At 56.9% G+C, this 15,924-nt stretch overlaps 1 protein-coding gene across 7 annotated transcripts in view; it reads right to left on the reverse strand.

Moving 5' to 3' along the window:
* The window catches only part of TSPAN9 (tetraspanin 9), a 205,867-nt gene continuing 189,943 nt past the window's right edge, over positions 1 to 15,924 (reverse strand). For all 7 annotated transcript variants that reach the window (XM_058744017.1, XM_058744020.1, XM_058744018.1 and 4 more), the window contains 6 exons: positions 7,393 to 7,584; positions 6,944 to 7,018; positions 6,517 to 6,618; positions 5,738 to 5,869; positions 5,224 to 5,307; positions 1 to 3,583 (listed from right to left, as the gene is read on the reverse strand). In XM_058744017.1, the coding sequence (XP_058600000.1) occupies positions 3,512 to 3,583; positions 5,224 to 5,307; positions 5,738 to 5,869; positions 6,517 to 6,618; positions 6,944 to 7,018; positions 7,393 to 7,584 (657 nt within the window). In that variant the 3' untranslated portion in view covers positions 1 to 3,511. The remainder of the gene's footprint in view (positions 3,584 to 5,223; positions 5,308 to 5,737; positions 5,870 to 6,516; positions 6,619 to 6,943; positions 7,019 to 7,392; positions 7,585 to 15,924) is intronic.

Genomic DNA, 15,924 nt, shown 5'->3' on the forward strand with positions numbered 1-15,924 from the left:
TTTGTGCTTTTGACACATTATCAGTTTTTATTTAAAAACATGCTAAAAACATGGTGTTCGATAAAGCCAGGACCAGGATGAAGGAAACGCACAGATACGGCATTGCAAGCAGAAAAGTGCATTTAAAACCAACAAGCGTGCTGTCCCTGCTCTCCCACGCTCCCCGGGGGTGGGCAGGGTGTGCACATGAGCCCCTGGCTCTGGCCCTCAGGTGCCCGTTCAGGGCAGGGAGGCCAGGACCCGCCGGGACCACTGCCTCGCTGAGGTGCAGAGGAGTGAGGGGGAGACCAGGACCGGGAGAGGCCGGTCGCAGAAGGGCGGAGGGACAAAGGGTGGACTCAGGCACCTGGCACCCATCCTACACCAGGTCCCTGCTAGTTAGCACCTCCACCAGTGTGGGTGGGCAGGGGGCTGCAGAGGAGGGCACAGCCATTTCCATCTACCTGGGCTGCTTTGGGGCCACCAAAGCAAGGAGCGACGGCCACCCGGGTCCAAGTCAAACCAGAAAATCTGCGCGAGGGTCTGGGGTGGGGCAGCAAACTTTCTGGAATGAGAGCCCAAGGTGCTGGCCCATGCTGGTGCGGGGGAGGGGGTGACAGTGCTCCAGCGGGGGTCTGAGGGTGGAGACTGTCCCCCAACACCTGCCGCAGCCCCCCAAGGGTGGTTCTCAGTCCCTGCTCGCTCACCACCTCTGCAAGATGGCTGCAGGGAAAGGCCAAGTCTCAGCCGGCACCCCCTTGAAGCTGTCTCCAGAACCTGACCTTCTAAGTCGAATCTGGAAGCTGCATCAGACCTGACCAAACTGACGCTGATTTTGGTGAGGGAAGTCACACGTGAGGGAGCTCATCAAGTTAGTGCTGCCCCAGTGGGAGCACAGTCGGGAGAAACAGAGAAGACACTGGGCTGCCACAGACACCGTGTGGCGTGACCTTCTATGTGTGGGATCCACCCTGCAGGAAGGGCGAGGGGTCTGGAAGAGTACCCCCACCCCTCGTGCCTTCCCCCAGAGGAGACTCGAGCAAATACCTAAGCGGCCAAGCACAGGGTGAGGCAGGAAGGCGGTCTGAGGGACTGTGGACAAGCCTCCGTGAACGGACAGGTGAGGGGGTGCTGGTGGGGAGAGGGGGACCGCGGGAGAGGCTCCAGGGCCAGAGGACATCCCTGAACCTCTAGAAACTAAGACTGCCAGGGAGGCTACACACACCCACCCCCCAAGGTGTTGGGCTTTTGCTGCTGATTTGAACAAAAACTGAAATTGCATTGATAGGCATGAACAAGCCCGCCCCATCCTCCCCAAGGTCATTACACACCCAGTCCCTTCTGTGTGACTCCAGCTCGCGTTGGCTGAGCACGTCTCCGCAGTGACGCAGTAGCATGTCTGTTCTGTGCTCTGCAGCTGGGAGTCCCCAGGGAGGCAGCTGAAGTCCCGCACCAGGAAGATGGCACCAGAGGACCCAGGAAGGCAGTTTGGCTCCAGCATGTGCTGGCCCCTTTGTCCCCCCAAGGACCCACCTACCCAGCTTTGCCATGGGCACCTTCACTTCTGTCGTGGGGTGGGCTGTGGGGGGGGGGGTCCTTGCCTGACTCATTGAGCCCACCTTACTCTCCACTTCTCATCCCCCAAAATCGTGACTCCTGAACACCAAAAGTTCCATACTTCTGGTCCCCCCTGATTTTACTTTGGCGGGTGCAGGAGTTGCTGGCTGGGTGGCCAGGTCTCAGCTTTTGGAGCAGACAAGTGCAGGCTGGAGAGGAGACGTGGGCCTGGTGAGAAATCAAGGTATTGAGCCAAACGGTGCAGGGAACAGGCAGCCGCCCCACGTGAGGCCGGGTCGGGGAAGCGCACTGGATCCTAGCCGGCCAGTGGACAGCCTCTACAAGCTCAGTCCCATGAATTCTTGACTTTAGTTTTTTAACTGCAAACACACTCAGACCAGCTTAAAGCCTGAGGGCCCCCCTGCTGCAGTCAGATACCCCACCCGGCCTGTTCAGCTTCTACACCGTGACTTGGCTGTTTCTCCCTGGGGCTGCTGTAGCAAGATCCAGTCTGACCTCCCTGTGCTTCTCCTCGGGGCCACGGAGGACAGACCTGCCACCACCCCACCATCAATGAACGCTGAGGAAGGGGATGAGGGTCCCGGGACCCCCTGGTCATCTTCCCCTCCCTCTCGGCAGGGAATGTGCAGCCCAGTGAGTACAGCTGGAATGATCACGGGCACTACCTTCCACCTTCCCCTCCTGATGGTCACGGGACCTCTGCCACCGTCTGAGCAGCAAAACGTAAGGAATGCTTCCCCTTCCAGAAGCAATGTGAGAAAGTGAGCAGCATCTGAACTAGAGAGGTATTTGTCCGAGAGTTTCTAGCAGGAATGTCTGTGAAAGTAACTGGGGTTTGCAGAACCTGTCGCGGGAATATGCCCGCATGGGGCGGAAGGGGGAGCCTCCGGTGCCAGCAGAGGGCAGGAGGAAGGAAGGACGGGAAAAAGAAAAGACTGCTCATCGGTGAAGCAGAAGGACCCACAACGGCCCTGGCCACGTTCCTGGCAAAGCACTTTGCTGGCCCCCCATGGACCCCCAACTGTTCGGGCCGCTGGAGCCAGCATCAGCAAACCTATGGCCCCCGGGCAGGGTGCCCCTCCACGCTGCTCTGTGCCTTTCTGTTGCACATGCCTCATCCAGGCTCCTATGCCACCGACGCGGGCCCCGCACACCCTGGCCCACTCTCCCTCCCACTCGGTGCGTCCTGAACACAGGCCTGGCGCATCTCCCCGGGGACTCCTGAGAGCTGCACAGTGGTTTGTCCTGATTGAAACCTGACAGGACATCCTCTCTCCCCGCACCTGTCCCCCACCCTCAGGAAAAAAAAAAAATCAAACCATTACAGAAATCAACGCAGTAAAAAGTTATAAATCAGAAAGCTAACCCTAAACTTATCTGGAAGATAATATTCCTGAATAATCAGAATCAGAGTAAAATAAAATAAAAAAGTTACACTGTAAGGTATAAAAAGCCTGGGCAAGATGCTCCCGGGGGCCTTGCCCAGAGGCAGTCAGACCCCCGCCCCCTCCCCCCCGCCAGCTTTCCCATGGATGGCGGTGGGCACCTGTGGCTCTGTGGGCAGTCTCTCGACCAGGAGGGAGCACTCTGCACCCCACCCACATGGGGACCAAGTGTCAGCGTGAGGAAGGGCAGAGGCAGAAACGCATCAGTGCTGGAGGGCTCCTGGAGCATGAACCTGGCCCACCCTGTCTTCTTTGGCAAATACACAGATGCAGGAATCCAGGCGCCCCCAGCACCCAAGGTCTCTGTGTGCCTCCTCCACGCCTCCTCCTCCCTGGCCCTCCACCCACCAAGAAGGCTGAGGCGGGGTGGGCTGGGGGAGGGTGGGCTGCGGGGGGAGTCGGGTGCAGGGGTCAGCAGTCTGGAGAGCGCGGGCAGGCAACACAAAGCTCAAATCTTCTTCCCTGGCACAGTGTCTGCGTGGGGGCTGGGGTGCTCCCGGCCAGCCCGCTCAGGCATCGTACTTTTTACCAGTCCGGTGGATGTGCTGGAAGAGGGTCATGGAGAAGGCCATGCCCAGAATCTGAAAGACATGGGGGAGAGGGTTTTGGACAGAAGCCCCAGGGCAAGCGGGGGTACCCACCTGTGTGCCTGAAAATCACTGGTGGACGGGAGCCAGTGGTGGACAGAATAGGTCACACACAGCTGAGCTCAGCCCCTCAGAGCTGTTTGTACAGAAGATCATAAACCTCTCTGAGCCTCAGGAATCTGCCCATTTCAGGGTTCTGTTGTGAGGACCCAAAGCACAAAGGACCCGGCCCTAACTGGTAGCTACCACGGGACTGAGGTGGGGGCAGGAAGGGGACAGGAAGGTTAAAAACCCAAGCCGAATCCCTCCGTTCGGTTCTGGAATACACGACGTGGATACACCCAAAACGGTGCAGCCAGTGTGTCTTCACCACCGATGTGCTTACGACAACATTAACACTCCTCTGTGTTCCCTCAACTCCTGAATCCTGAAGGGGGTGGTGGCCCAGAGCAGTGCAGGAGAAAGCCAGCCTGGGGCCTCACTGTCACTATGGGTAGCATGCCGTGGGCACACACCACAAAGCTAGGGACCGGGAGACGCTGCATGCCTCTCGTGGTTTGGCGTAACTGGAGGAGACCCTGGCTGGTGATGCTCTGGCGTTCTGGTCCAGGCCTGAGCAGTCAGCTGAGAGGTGCCCTCTTCTCAATACTGAACAGCATCTTGCCCCCATGTGCTCATCTCACATCAGAGCTCTGCAAAAGTGACAGCGGGCTTGTCTGCTGAGCTTGGATGAATCAGACACGATCAGACCCCAGACCCAAGAGTTTAGGGCAAGAAAGATACAAGATGTCAGCCATCTTCCCGTGGACCAGCCAGTCAAGTTCAAGCGCTCCAGGCACTGAAGACTCTTGCTCGCCTCAGGTTGGAGCCATATGGACCAAGGACAGAGCCCGGAAATGCACATCCCCAGAAAGGTCAGGGGACTCTTGCTCCCCACCGGCCATGCCACCTTCATCTTTAGGAAGGGAGGCAGGATTCCCTCCTGGTCCCCCTCCACCGTCTTGCAAAGCGCAGCTGGGCACCGAATGCGGGGCTTGCAAAGGGCAGCCGGGCACCGAATTCTTGCTAGGAACAGCTCACACCTACCGAGCACGTCCTAGCTGCCTGGTACTGCTCTACACCCTGTTCCACGCATGGGGCTCACTTCATGCTAAGAAGTGGCATGATGATCATGCCCATTATGCTGATGTGGAAATTGAGGCACAGACGCTCAGCAACCTGCCCGGCTCATATACATTTAATGGGTGCCAAGGCCAGAACAGACACCCAGGGAGTGTGAACACCTCAAGTGTTACCTGAGGACTTGGGTTCCATTCAGTCCTAGGGTAAGTGTCCCCGTGAAGTAGGGCAGGCGTGTTGTCAAGCAGACCCACACAGGGGATCTGCGCGGTGCCGGCCCCAGGCCCCAGGCTCGGAACGGATGCCCAGGAAGCAGAGCCCTACTGCGCCTACGGGGTTGGGACAGGCGTTGAGATGGAGGCCTCAGGACAGAGCAGAGCAGGACAGTACAGGGGTTCCAGGCTGCTGGGATCAGCTATTTAGTGCATGTGTGTGTGTGTGTGCACTTCGTCTTCTGCCTCTGGCTTAGGTCCAGCTGGGAGCTCGAGCTGCGAGGCTTCCAACAGCCCTCTTACCTGCATGATAAGGATGCACATCCCCACCGTGCCAAGCACATGCTTATTGTCATCAAACCACGTCTTCACCTTTTCATAGCAGCCCTAGGGAGCAGGACCAAAGGTTAAGGCACCGCAGGACTGTGAGTGCCCCTTCCTGCCCAGCCCCCACCTCACGTCCCCTTCTGTCCCTGTCCTTGCTCTTGTCTCCTGCCCCTCTCTGACCCTCAGCCCCAGTCCTCTAGCTTTTGAGCAGGCCCCGCCCCTCCCCACCCAGGGGTCCACCTACAGGCTCCCACTGCACGGCCTCCAACCCCCACTCAACCTCCACCCTCAGACACTCCCGACTGCAGGCCCAGCCCTCCCACTGGCCACCGGCCTTTTGGCTTCGGTCCTGCACGTCCCCCACCCCACCTTCCGTTAAGCCAGTTTCTTCCTGTCCCAGGCGACCCTCCCCTGCAGGTGTCCTCTTGCCAGACTGTCCTCCACACCGGCTTCTGGGAGGGGGACCTGGGGAAGGAGCTTCCAGACTCACCGTTCTCCACAGAGGGGTGGTGGTGTTGCGCCCACAGCCCTGGGAGTTCTCCATGCAGCAGCGGTCGGGCACTGTGTTCTCCCCCAGCACCGGGTACCAGTCTGTGTAGTCGGTGACGCCACAGCAGCGCATCTGCGGGTGGGAAGGCACGGGGTCAGACACGTCACTGCCTGCGTGCCTCCTCTGTGCCTCCCCCTGCCTAGACCATCCTGGCCCCACGAAAGCTGCCTCCCTGCGGTTCAGCAGAGGAGAGACAAAGGCCTCCTTCTTGGGGCCTCAGCTGGGCCCTAAAGGGAAGTGACGGCCCCTTCCTGGAGGCCAGAATGCAGACAAGGTAACACCCACCTGCCACTCTGAGCTGGGCACTGGACACCAGGCAGGAGTGCTCTCTGCTTGCCCACCACCCTTCTGCTTTGTGGATCGTCCCAAGCTGGCTGCCAGCCCCTTCCCAGGGCTTAACGAGGGACCTCTGGGCTATACTGACTCGTTCCCCTCTTAGAATCAAGGCCTTCCTGCCTGACCCATAATCAGGGCAACAAACTCTGTCATCCATGCCAAAGCTTCAGAAAAGAAGGGCCTGGATGATCTGCTCTTCTAGATTATCTGTCCTCCCTGGTCCCCTGTACCCACTTAGGTACTCGCCACCGGTCCCGCTCCCGTGCCCTGCTCCCCCTCCTTCCCTCAGCTGCATGTCCCTCTCCAGATGCATCCTCAGTCACCCAGGGTGAGTCTGAGCCACGCCCCCCCACCCCCCTGCCCTGCCAGGCCCAGCCCCTCACCTCAGCCTGGATGATGTTCCAGGCGTTCTTAAGCCCCACGTTGTTCTCTGTGTTGTACAGCAATAGTCCTTCTTTCAGGTCCTTCTTGGCGTTCTCATTTACCTGTCGGGTAGAGGGCAGGCCCCTGAGTCCCTTCTCCGAGTGCTCCACACAACTATGCTTGAATGCTCCCGGTGATGGGGAGCTCACTAATGCCAGAGGATTCCTAAGACTACACAGGTAATAAACCCCTCACACTCCCCTCAAAGTCACCTTCCTCATGCTCCCCCCTACCAAAAGCCTTTCATCTGGACCTCTCCCAGCTCTCCTGCTGCCATTCTCCTTCCTCCCTTCCTCATAGGTACTCTCTGTCCATGCTTCTCCTCTGGCTTGTCCTGACCCCAGCCCACTGCCACCCCACATGCCCCTCCCTTCCTGTAAGGCCTACCTTGTCCATGTAGACAAAGAAGAGGATGAGCAAGATCAACTCTGCTAGGAGGATGATCAACAGGACGATGAAAAACTGCAGAGAGAGTGTCGGTGTGGGCACACGGTGGTGGTCACGGCCAGGGATGGGGTGCACACAAGGGCTAGGGGAGCTGGGGACAGGAAGCACCTAGACAAGGCTTCCCAAGTATGGGAGAGGCCAGCTACGGCTCCTGAGGAGTCCCTGATAGCTAAGGGAGGCAGATGAAGGAGACAGCCAATCAAGGAGTGGAAGGGACAACTAGGGTCGGGATACGCGATCGTGAGGAAGAGGGGTGTGATCGGGCAGAGAACATCCTAGAAGCAGTTTCTGTCGGACATCTAATAGGCTGGAGGTTGTCTCAGGCCTTGCCTGTCTCCGTGACCCGGATGCAGGGAGTTCAGAGGGCTGCGGGTATGGAGTTCACTTACACTGAGAAGGAGGCACTTGTTTTCCTTGATGGCCCCCAGGCAGCCGAGGAAGCCTGTCACCATGACAATGGTGCCTATGGCGATGACAAGGTTGGCTGCAGACAGCGAGGGGAAGCTGGGGGAGAAGGTGGCAAAGTTGCCTTGGGACACGGATAGCCAAATGCCCACTCCGAGCAGCCCACAGCCACAGAGCTGGAGAGAAAAGAAAGCCATTAGATCAGCACCGCTTTGTGTTCATCTCCATGGAACCCAAAAGGCTGCATGTCCCCACCTCCAACTCTGAGACTGGGAAAGGGGGAGAATGGGGCTATAGGTCAGATAGGGCCATGGGCCTTAATCGTGTCGGCTCTGAGGCCCAGACAAACCCTTAGCCTCTCCACGTCTCAGTCTCCGCATCTGGCAAATGGCACCCTGCCAGCTTCACAAACCTCCTAGGGTCACTGTGAGGATCAAATTTTAAACGACACAGGCAAAATCCTGTAACAAACACTGACGGTCCCAGACACACATGAGTGGCTGTGGTTACCCCACTTGTCAGTGGAGAGGCCCTGGCATTCAGGAAGGAGTCCGGGAGGAGGAGCGTGGTGCCCAGGGAAGGTGAGTAAAGACTCGTCTCTGGGGCCAGGAAGACTCTCTGAGTCCGGTTTCTCAGGGCCAGGCCTTCCGGCGACCACGTTTTCCTGCCCTGTCCAGCAGGGCCATTTGCCCACTATTCTCAGGAGCCTGAAGAACAAATTTCCCACAGATGGAAGGTGAAAGGAACTCAACGGGCTGGCCGACGTGCAGGCCATGAGAATCCATCACTGTCTTCGCCTTCCATCCATGTGAGCCAGCAGCCCGCGCTCTGGCCCCGAAAACCGACTCTCCTCCACGGCCCCCCTGGGCCCGCGACGCCACCGCTTCACCTGGGGACGCTTGGGTTTCACTGGCTGTGGGTCTCCACAGCTGCCTTATTTTATGCTCCGTATAGCTGACACTCACCCCGCTCCCTCCAGCAGCTCTGAGGAAATATGCGGAGTCTGAGGAGCCAATCAATCTGTCAACTGATATTTATTGAGTACGGAAGGCTGCGGCATCCTGTGCCAGAAGAGCCACAGCCACTTTCGAGACCTGCCTTCCTGGGACCTCTGTGCTGCATAGACAGGAACAATAAAAAAGCAGCATCGACCCCACGCAGTATACACTGGTGCCAAATAAATAGTTCAGGAGTTCTCAGAGGAGGCAACCACTGTCCTGGCCCAAGATGTCAGTTGGAGGAGGCAGTCTCTAGAGGACGGCTGGACCTGGGGCAGGTGGGGGACCACAACATTCCACGCAGGGCAAAAGCATACACGTAAGGGCTCAGGAGGTACAGATGTGGATCTGACACCCGGCTCCGGCTTTTCCTGGTAGTGCGACCTTGCAAACTCCTTTTATGCCCAATGAGAATGACACCGCCTGCCTTCACCTTCTGGACTGTTGGGAGAATTTAAATGGAAGAAAGCATGTGAAGTGCATGGCCATGACCAGGTGCTGGTCTCCGAAAGGCATTTGCTGAGCAGCTCCCATGTGCCTGGGGCTGTGCCATGACCCCAGGAACCAAGCACATCCCCGCTCTCGAGCTGCTCCGGCTTCCGAGGGGAGACACAGATGGCCCAGCAAAGACAAGGCGGCTCACGAGTAGGGGGAGAGCAGTTCTCACATGCATGCCTGGAGGTTGAGGGGGAGAGGCACAGGCTGCCCCTCAGGGGTGGCATTTTCTTCCCTCATGCAGTCCACAAACCCAAACAGAGCACCCATGTAGTAAGTGCCAGGGCCCATTCTGAGTGCTGGGGTGGAGGTGGTAGCAGCACAGGCAACCCCCCCTCCCCGCCCCTCCCTGCCTCACTCACGAACAGGCTATTCTTACAGAGCACACGGATGCTACATAAGCAAACAAGTGATAGAATCTCAGGTGATGGTACGTGCTGTGAAGGAAAATGAGGATGGCCACGAGTTAGAAAGTTTCAGGGGACAGAGTGGTCAGGGATGGTGGCATCTGAGTAGGGACCCAAATAAAGAGGGGAAGTGGTGGAAGGATGTTTTGGATAGAGGGAACAGCAGGTGCAGAAGCCCTGAGGTAGGACTGAGCCTGGCCAGCCCAGGGAGAAGCAAGCTTCCCAGGTGGCTGCAACAGAGTGGAGGAGGTGACAGTGGTGGGGGACCAGTAGGTGGGGTGGCAGGGGTCAGATGAGACAAGACCTTGCAGGCATCACTTAAGAAAACCAGGGTGGGATGCCCCTAGGCCTGGAGAGTAACATGGTTTACATTTCCAATAGATCTCTGAGACTGCTGCTCAGAGAAGACCACCAGAGAGCAAAGGGGGAAGCCCAGGGCGCAATCAGGAGGCCACGGCAGGGATCAGGCAAGAGCTGGGGGTGACCTACACCAGGTGGCTCTGGAAGAGTGGTGAACAGCGGTACAAGGAGGTTTATCTGTAAGGTAGGATTGACAGGACTTGCTGGGATTTAAAAGATGAGTAGGATTTTCATAAATGAGGAACCATAAAGGTGACCCAGATAGGGCATGATGGAAGAAGTGCAGGCATTCCCATGTATTATTAAGCCAGAGATGGTTTAAGGAGCAGGGGAGGAACAGGAGGAAGTGGAGCAGGTTCCCGGGTCCCCCACACCATGGAGTGGTCCTGCGCCTCCTGCACCTGGGAGCAGTCCCAGTGGAACTACATCAAGGCTCCCCAGGTATGGGCACACTCAGGCCTAGAACACCCAGCCAATGGGGTACCCGCCAAGCTTTGCATGGTGGGGGGGGGGGGGGGGGGGGGCGGGGATGGCTGCCACCACCCCTGTAACCACTAGGTGGCGCTCCAGGCTGGGTCAGAAGCTCTGAAACTTCCATCCAACTTCTCATACTGACTTTTTTTCAATCTGGTCAGTTCCTATACTGCCGTCTCAATTTTTCTTTCATTAATCATACCATGGAAATTCATGATCTTCATGCTGAAGATTTATGGCTCTAAAAGCCAGAGCCTGGAATGATTGAGAGGAAACCCCATGGCTGCCAGGTCACTCACTGCAGGTAGAGGAGCCTGTTGTTAAAGAGACCTGGCTGTGGGACCCCCGGAGCAGCAAGATGCCGTTACCACCCTGCATTGGGGACACCAGGGCCCCCAAGACCCTCCTCAGTCACAGTGCAGCTTTTTCTGGAAGCCAGTGCCCACTGGGCATGGGCCTGGCGGGGCCCTCTCTACCTCTTTTCTCTGTCTCCCTCCTGGGGAGAACTGCCAGGAGGTCCAGGAGCCCCTCTCTGGGAAAACCTCAACAGTTCAGAAATTCCCAGGACCTGGTCATCCCTCTCAAAATGGTTCTATGATCTTGCTTCATATTCTCTGAGTTGGTCGGCAAGCTTCCCAAAGTCCCACCCAGCAGCCTCCCTCTACCACAGTAAGAGAACAGCACTGTGGCTCTGTCCCCATGCGTGCTTCCTTTCCCACTTCCTGTCTGAGGTCCCACCACGCCCCAGGCTAGACCCCAGGTGAGACCTGCTGCCTCCAGGTGGGGCAGTCCCCACACACAGCGTGTACTTAAGCCCTGGGGTGAAGGGGGCTAGCTCAGTGAATGAGGCCTTGTGGGATCTCAGTGCACTCAGGGACAAGAGCCTCCAGGTGGGAAGAAAACATGACCAATCAGGCCCTGAGTTTACAGATTAGGACAGCAAGGCCACGGCACTGCCAGGCTGGGCCCAGACCTGGCTCCCTGGCCCGCCTTTGGTGTGGAGCCCCTCTGTACCTGACGCCAGGAGACCGGCCAGTGCATGCCGAGCCTGGGCCGACCAGTAAAAGGCACTGCCTTAGCCCCTGCCTCAAGCCCGGTCCCAGCCTTGCTCCCCTGCCTTCCTCTGGCCTGTTTTTCAGCCCAGCCGACATAGAGCTGCCTTAATCCTTTTTCTAAGATGCTGCTTTCATCATGCTGCTCCCCTGTGTGACCTTACAATTCTTTAGCTCTCTGAGGCCCAATTTCCTTTAAAATGTAGGATTTGGACTAGAGAATTTTTCAGGTCCCTGCCAGCACGGGCTTAGCCAAGCCTGAAACATGATGCTCTCATGTCCCTACCCGGTGGTTCTCAACCCAGAGTGATGTTGCCCCCCTGCAGACACCTGGCAACATCTGGGGACACTTGTGGCCATCACAACTTGGAGTGTGGGGCTCCTACCGCTGTGTGAGTAGAGGCCAGGGTTACTGCCAAACAACCTATAATGCATAGGACAGTCTCCCACCACAAAGAACTACCCAGCCAGAAATGTGGATAGAGGTCAAGAAACCCTGCCCTAGCCCCTTCCCCATGCCAGGGGTCCACCCTCTGGCCATCACCTCCAGGAAACAGCCATCACAGAAAGAACCCAGTGTATTCCCTCCAAGAGTGGGGCAGCGTCCTAGTTCTGAAAGGGACAGTAAAATGTGGGAGGAGTGGAGAGCTGGCCAGACTCTATCCGGGGAGCTGGTGAGAACCAGGGCGGGAACAGGGAGAGGTCAATGTCTGGTGCATGGCAATGGGCAGGAGGGAGGGGATGACAGCAGAAAAGGTTTGCTGGGCAGGAAGGCAAGAAGACAGACAGGAAGCCAGAGCAAGGGGCAGGGGAGGGAGCGGCAGGCAGGGGAGGGAGTGGCAGGCATGGGGGGGTGGGGGTGGGGAGGAGCACTGCCCCATGTGGACGGTGCCCAGCACAGGAAGGAGACAAGGTGTGCAGTGCCAGAGAACTTAGCTGGTGGCATTCAGGAAGATTCCCTTCCCAAAGCAAAGGACCGTCTCAGCTAAGATGACCAAGCTACAGTCAAACCCAGGGCAGGAAGAGACTCCAAGGACTCAGGGAACCAAAATCTAGCCAAGTCAGCACCAACCAACCTGAGGTCACCAGCCAGACAGACCTGGTCATCAACCCTCACCAAGCAGGGGGGGATCCAGTGACCACCCTGAATAGCAAGCCCTCCTGCTCCCTGCCCCCTCCCCCAACCGAGGGCATTTCTAAATATTCTCAGTTCAGCACTCCAAATAAATCCACATCCAAACGTGAGAAAACAAGTTCCTATCCTTGTGCTTGCCTGTGGCCTGGATCTCTGTGAGGGCAGGGATTTGGGTCTGTTTTGTTCACTGCTAAATCCCCAGAGCCTAGAACAGTGCTTTACCCTTGGCAATGCCTTGGGGTGTCCCTCCTACGGGGCTCTCCTAAGGCCCTTCACGGACTCTGCAGAGGGAAGGAGAAAGTGCAGGCCCTTTCAGGGGACCATCTCAGGGTCTTCCTGGTCACCCTTGGGCCCATCGGCCTGATGCACAGCCAGTAAACTGAGGCCCAGCCAGGCCACAGCCATATAGTGAACAAGCACTCCAGACTCACTTCAGTTACAAAGCCTGTTGTAATTAGCTGAATATCCCCGTGGCATTTTTCTTCATCTTCAGTTTGAATCTTATTGATTTGTAGTTTCAATATATGTTTCTGCCTTGTGTCCTTATGTATTTTTCATGCAGGCATCCCATTTCTCTGGGGTGGGGAGTCCTGTGATTTCCCCTTCAATCCAACCTCCCTCCTTAGCTTCTATCCCTGACTCAGAGCACAGGACAGCCACTCCCTGTGTCCCCTCCTAGCTGCCAACCGTCTCTGCCCCGTGCAGGGGTGGCCTTCCCTGGGGGTGACCTCCTGTGCCAGGGCTGGGCCCAGAGCAGCACATCGGGGACCTGCCCAGCCTTCTGTACCAACTTGTTACCCACCCCCCACCCCCACCGAAACACCAGCACTTTGGGAGTCAGGCTCACTCTCCTCCATTCCTCCTCTGGGAGGGCCCAGAACACGCCTGGGATACTTCATAAACATTAGCTTCATGGATGGATGGATGGATGGATGGATGGATGGATGGATGGATGCAGGTAGGAAGGCTTGAGAAGGCCACAGCCTGGAAACAGGACCAGATCCAGACACACAGACCCACCTGAATAAGAAGCCCCCCACACATCCCCTCGTCCCTGTTCCTAGAACCCCCAAGTGCCCCAAGTTACTCCCAACTCAGCCCCCTGAACCCCTTATTTGCCTGTGTGAGTCATCTGTTTGTCTGCCCCTCACAGCCTCTTGTGTCTCTGCAGAACACCCCCCCAACCCCCCCTGCCCCCTGCCAGCCTCATCCCCTATGCTTTGCAGGAGCTTTCCAAACACTAGGTCTCAACACTCCCCAGTGCTCTCTATGAGCCAGGGCCAAGTGCAGCGTTTAATGGCATTTAATAAATTAGTGGATGTGGAGAATAAAAAAGAAAACCAAAATGACTTTAATTTCACAGCCCGACGTGCAGCTAGTAATGGTCCTGCCTGGTCCTAGGAGAAGCCGTCCTGCCAAGAACTGCATCACAGGGAAAAGGGACAGGACATCAGCACCAGGAGGGGGGCCGCTCCAAGGGGCCTGCGGCTCATTCAGTGTCACAGCCATAAAGGGGGGGAAGGGAGGGAGCCAGACAATGTCTTTGCCAAAGTCACCTGGCAGGCAGGAGGATCAGAGCGCAGAGGGGAGGTGGCCACTCAGCGAGAAGTCTCCTTTGTGAGGCTGCCCCTGGTCCCCACAGACCAGCCCCCACCTGCGCACCCCAGGGTCGTGGCGTTCAGCATCCATCAATAGTCAGTACACGCCATTCTGTCTTTGTCCAATTCTGGGTCCTCAAGAATTCTTTCTTATTAACTCAAGAACGCACTTCCTTGTGGCTGACACGCACATGCATCAGTCCTAGCTTTGCCTAAGCAGCCACCGAGAACAAGTGTGGCAGGCTTTTAAATATTGGAAGGCCTGTATCTCACGGTCCTTTCCCAAGTCTTCTGTTCTTTTCAAGGGCTTTTACAGCTTTGCCTCTGAGTCACCCTCCACTGCTCATCCCTGTCCCACACTCAAAGTCAGATTCCAGCTACTGAGGGGATAGCACAGAGTACAAAGATACCCCTCTCACCTCCTACATTCTGAGTCCTATACTTCTAGTAATCCAGCCGAAACCCCCACTGGCTTGGCAGGAAGCCCCCCATGGTTTTGGCTCACATAGAGCTTGTGCATAATTTAAGGTGAAACAGCAGGACTCATCGGTCATTCTTTTTTTGACCCCACACTTTTCTCTCAAAGCCTCCAATTTCTTCACATCTTCACCTCGCAGCCCCCAATATCACCAGCTTACATAGGTGACAGGGAGATCACACCCATATTTCTGAGCCGAATTCTCCTCCAAATAAACATTACATAAAGCATTTGCATATCTAGAACCCAGTTACATTTTGATTATCACAGAATGAGGTTATTTTCTCAGATGGTTCTAGGAGAGAGCATTTAAACCTGGCCAAGCTTCAGGGATGCTGTGTTTGGTTTTGCTGCAAGACTCAGAGGCTGACAGACCTCTTAAATTATATGTTTCAAGAGTCCACTTCTCTCCAGAGAACTTTGTGGAGACACTGAGACTGTGGTAACCCCTTGTTAGGGGGCTTTCTGGGGACAACTCACCAGAACCCCCCCCCCATCAGGTCAGAGTGGCCACGGGTCCTGTCATAATACCTCTTGTGCCCTCGAACCCTAAGACGTACATGATGATGAAAGAGTCCGTGATGAGGGAGACCTCACTGGAGACTTTGAGGACAGCCCCTGGCCACCCTTCCAGGGGTGCAGGCAAAGATGCAGTCACCAGCAGTCCTGGCCCCCAGCCGGCTGCACATAGGGCTTGGGGTCCTCCAACCCCAGCAGGGGAGGAGGCTGGCTTCGCTGAAGCACTGCCCATGTGTTTGGACTTCCTGGCTGGACCTCAGCACGGAGGGCATGTGCCCTGCCCAGGGGCTCACTCGAACAAAGGCATCTGTGGGACTCCACGGTGACCAGCCCTAGGGGCAGGGAGAGTCTGGGTCTGTCCCCAGTCTCCAAAGGCTCCAGAGGGTGCTGAGAGCAGGCCTAGTCCCTGATACAGCTGATGTCTAGAGAGCAAAGGGCAGGGGCTAGAAATGGGAGGGAAGGGGATGTATCCACCTGGTGCTCCCCCAACACAGCCCCTTTAAACTCCGGTCTTCTGCAACCACTCCTCTGTCTGGGAGAGAGGCTTGCAGAGTACCGTGGCTCACCTCCCCCACCTCCACCTGCACCCCAGCCCCTGAGCTCTCTGGACGCCTCTAATCTGACGGCAGGTCCCAGATCAACTTTCTCAGGTGCTAGCACTTCTCTGCCTTCTCAAACTGAGTGGGGGGAGAGGGGGATGAAAAAGGATGTAGAGACAAGCCCAGAACCCCCTCAGAGAGTCCAAAGTGGCCCTGAGGCGGCCAGAAGGAAGCCTGAGGAACAGCCCCCAGAAGGGCCATGGAACGATGTGTGGCTGTGATGCCAGAGAGCGGTGGATGACACAAACCGCCGCCAGCCTTGTAAAGCAGGAGTGATCACTCACCAGTCCATAAACATCGATTCCCACCTCCAGTGCAGCCCTCCCTGGGCAGATGGAGCGCAGAGACGGGGGTGCTGGGGGGAAGGGACACTCAGGAGTACTTGCAGCCAACGTTTCCCA

Source organism: Neofelis nebulosa, chromosome 8 (genome assembly GCF_028018385.1).
Source record: "Neofelis nebulosa isolate mNeoNeb1 chromosome 8, mNeoNeb1.pri, whole genome shotgun sequence".
Classification (NCBI taxonomy): domain Eukaryota; kingdom Metazoa; phylum Chordata; class Mammalia; order Carnivora; family Felidae; genus Neofelis; species Neofelis nebulosa.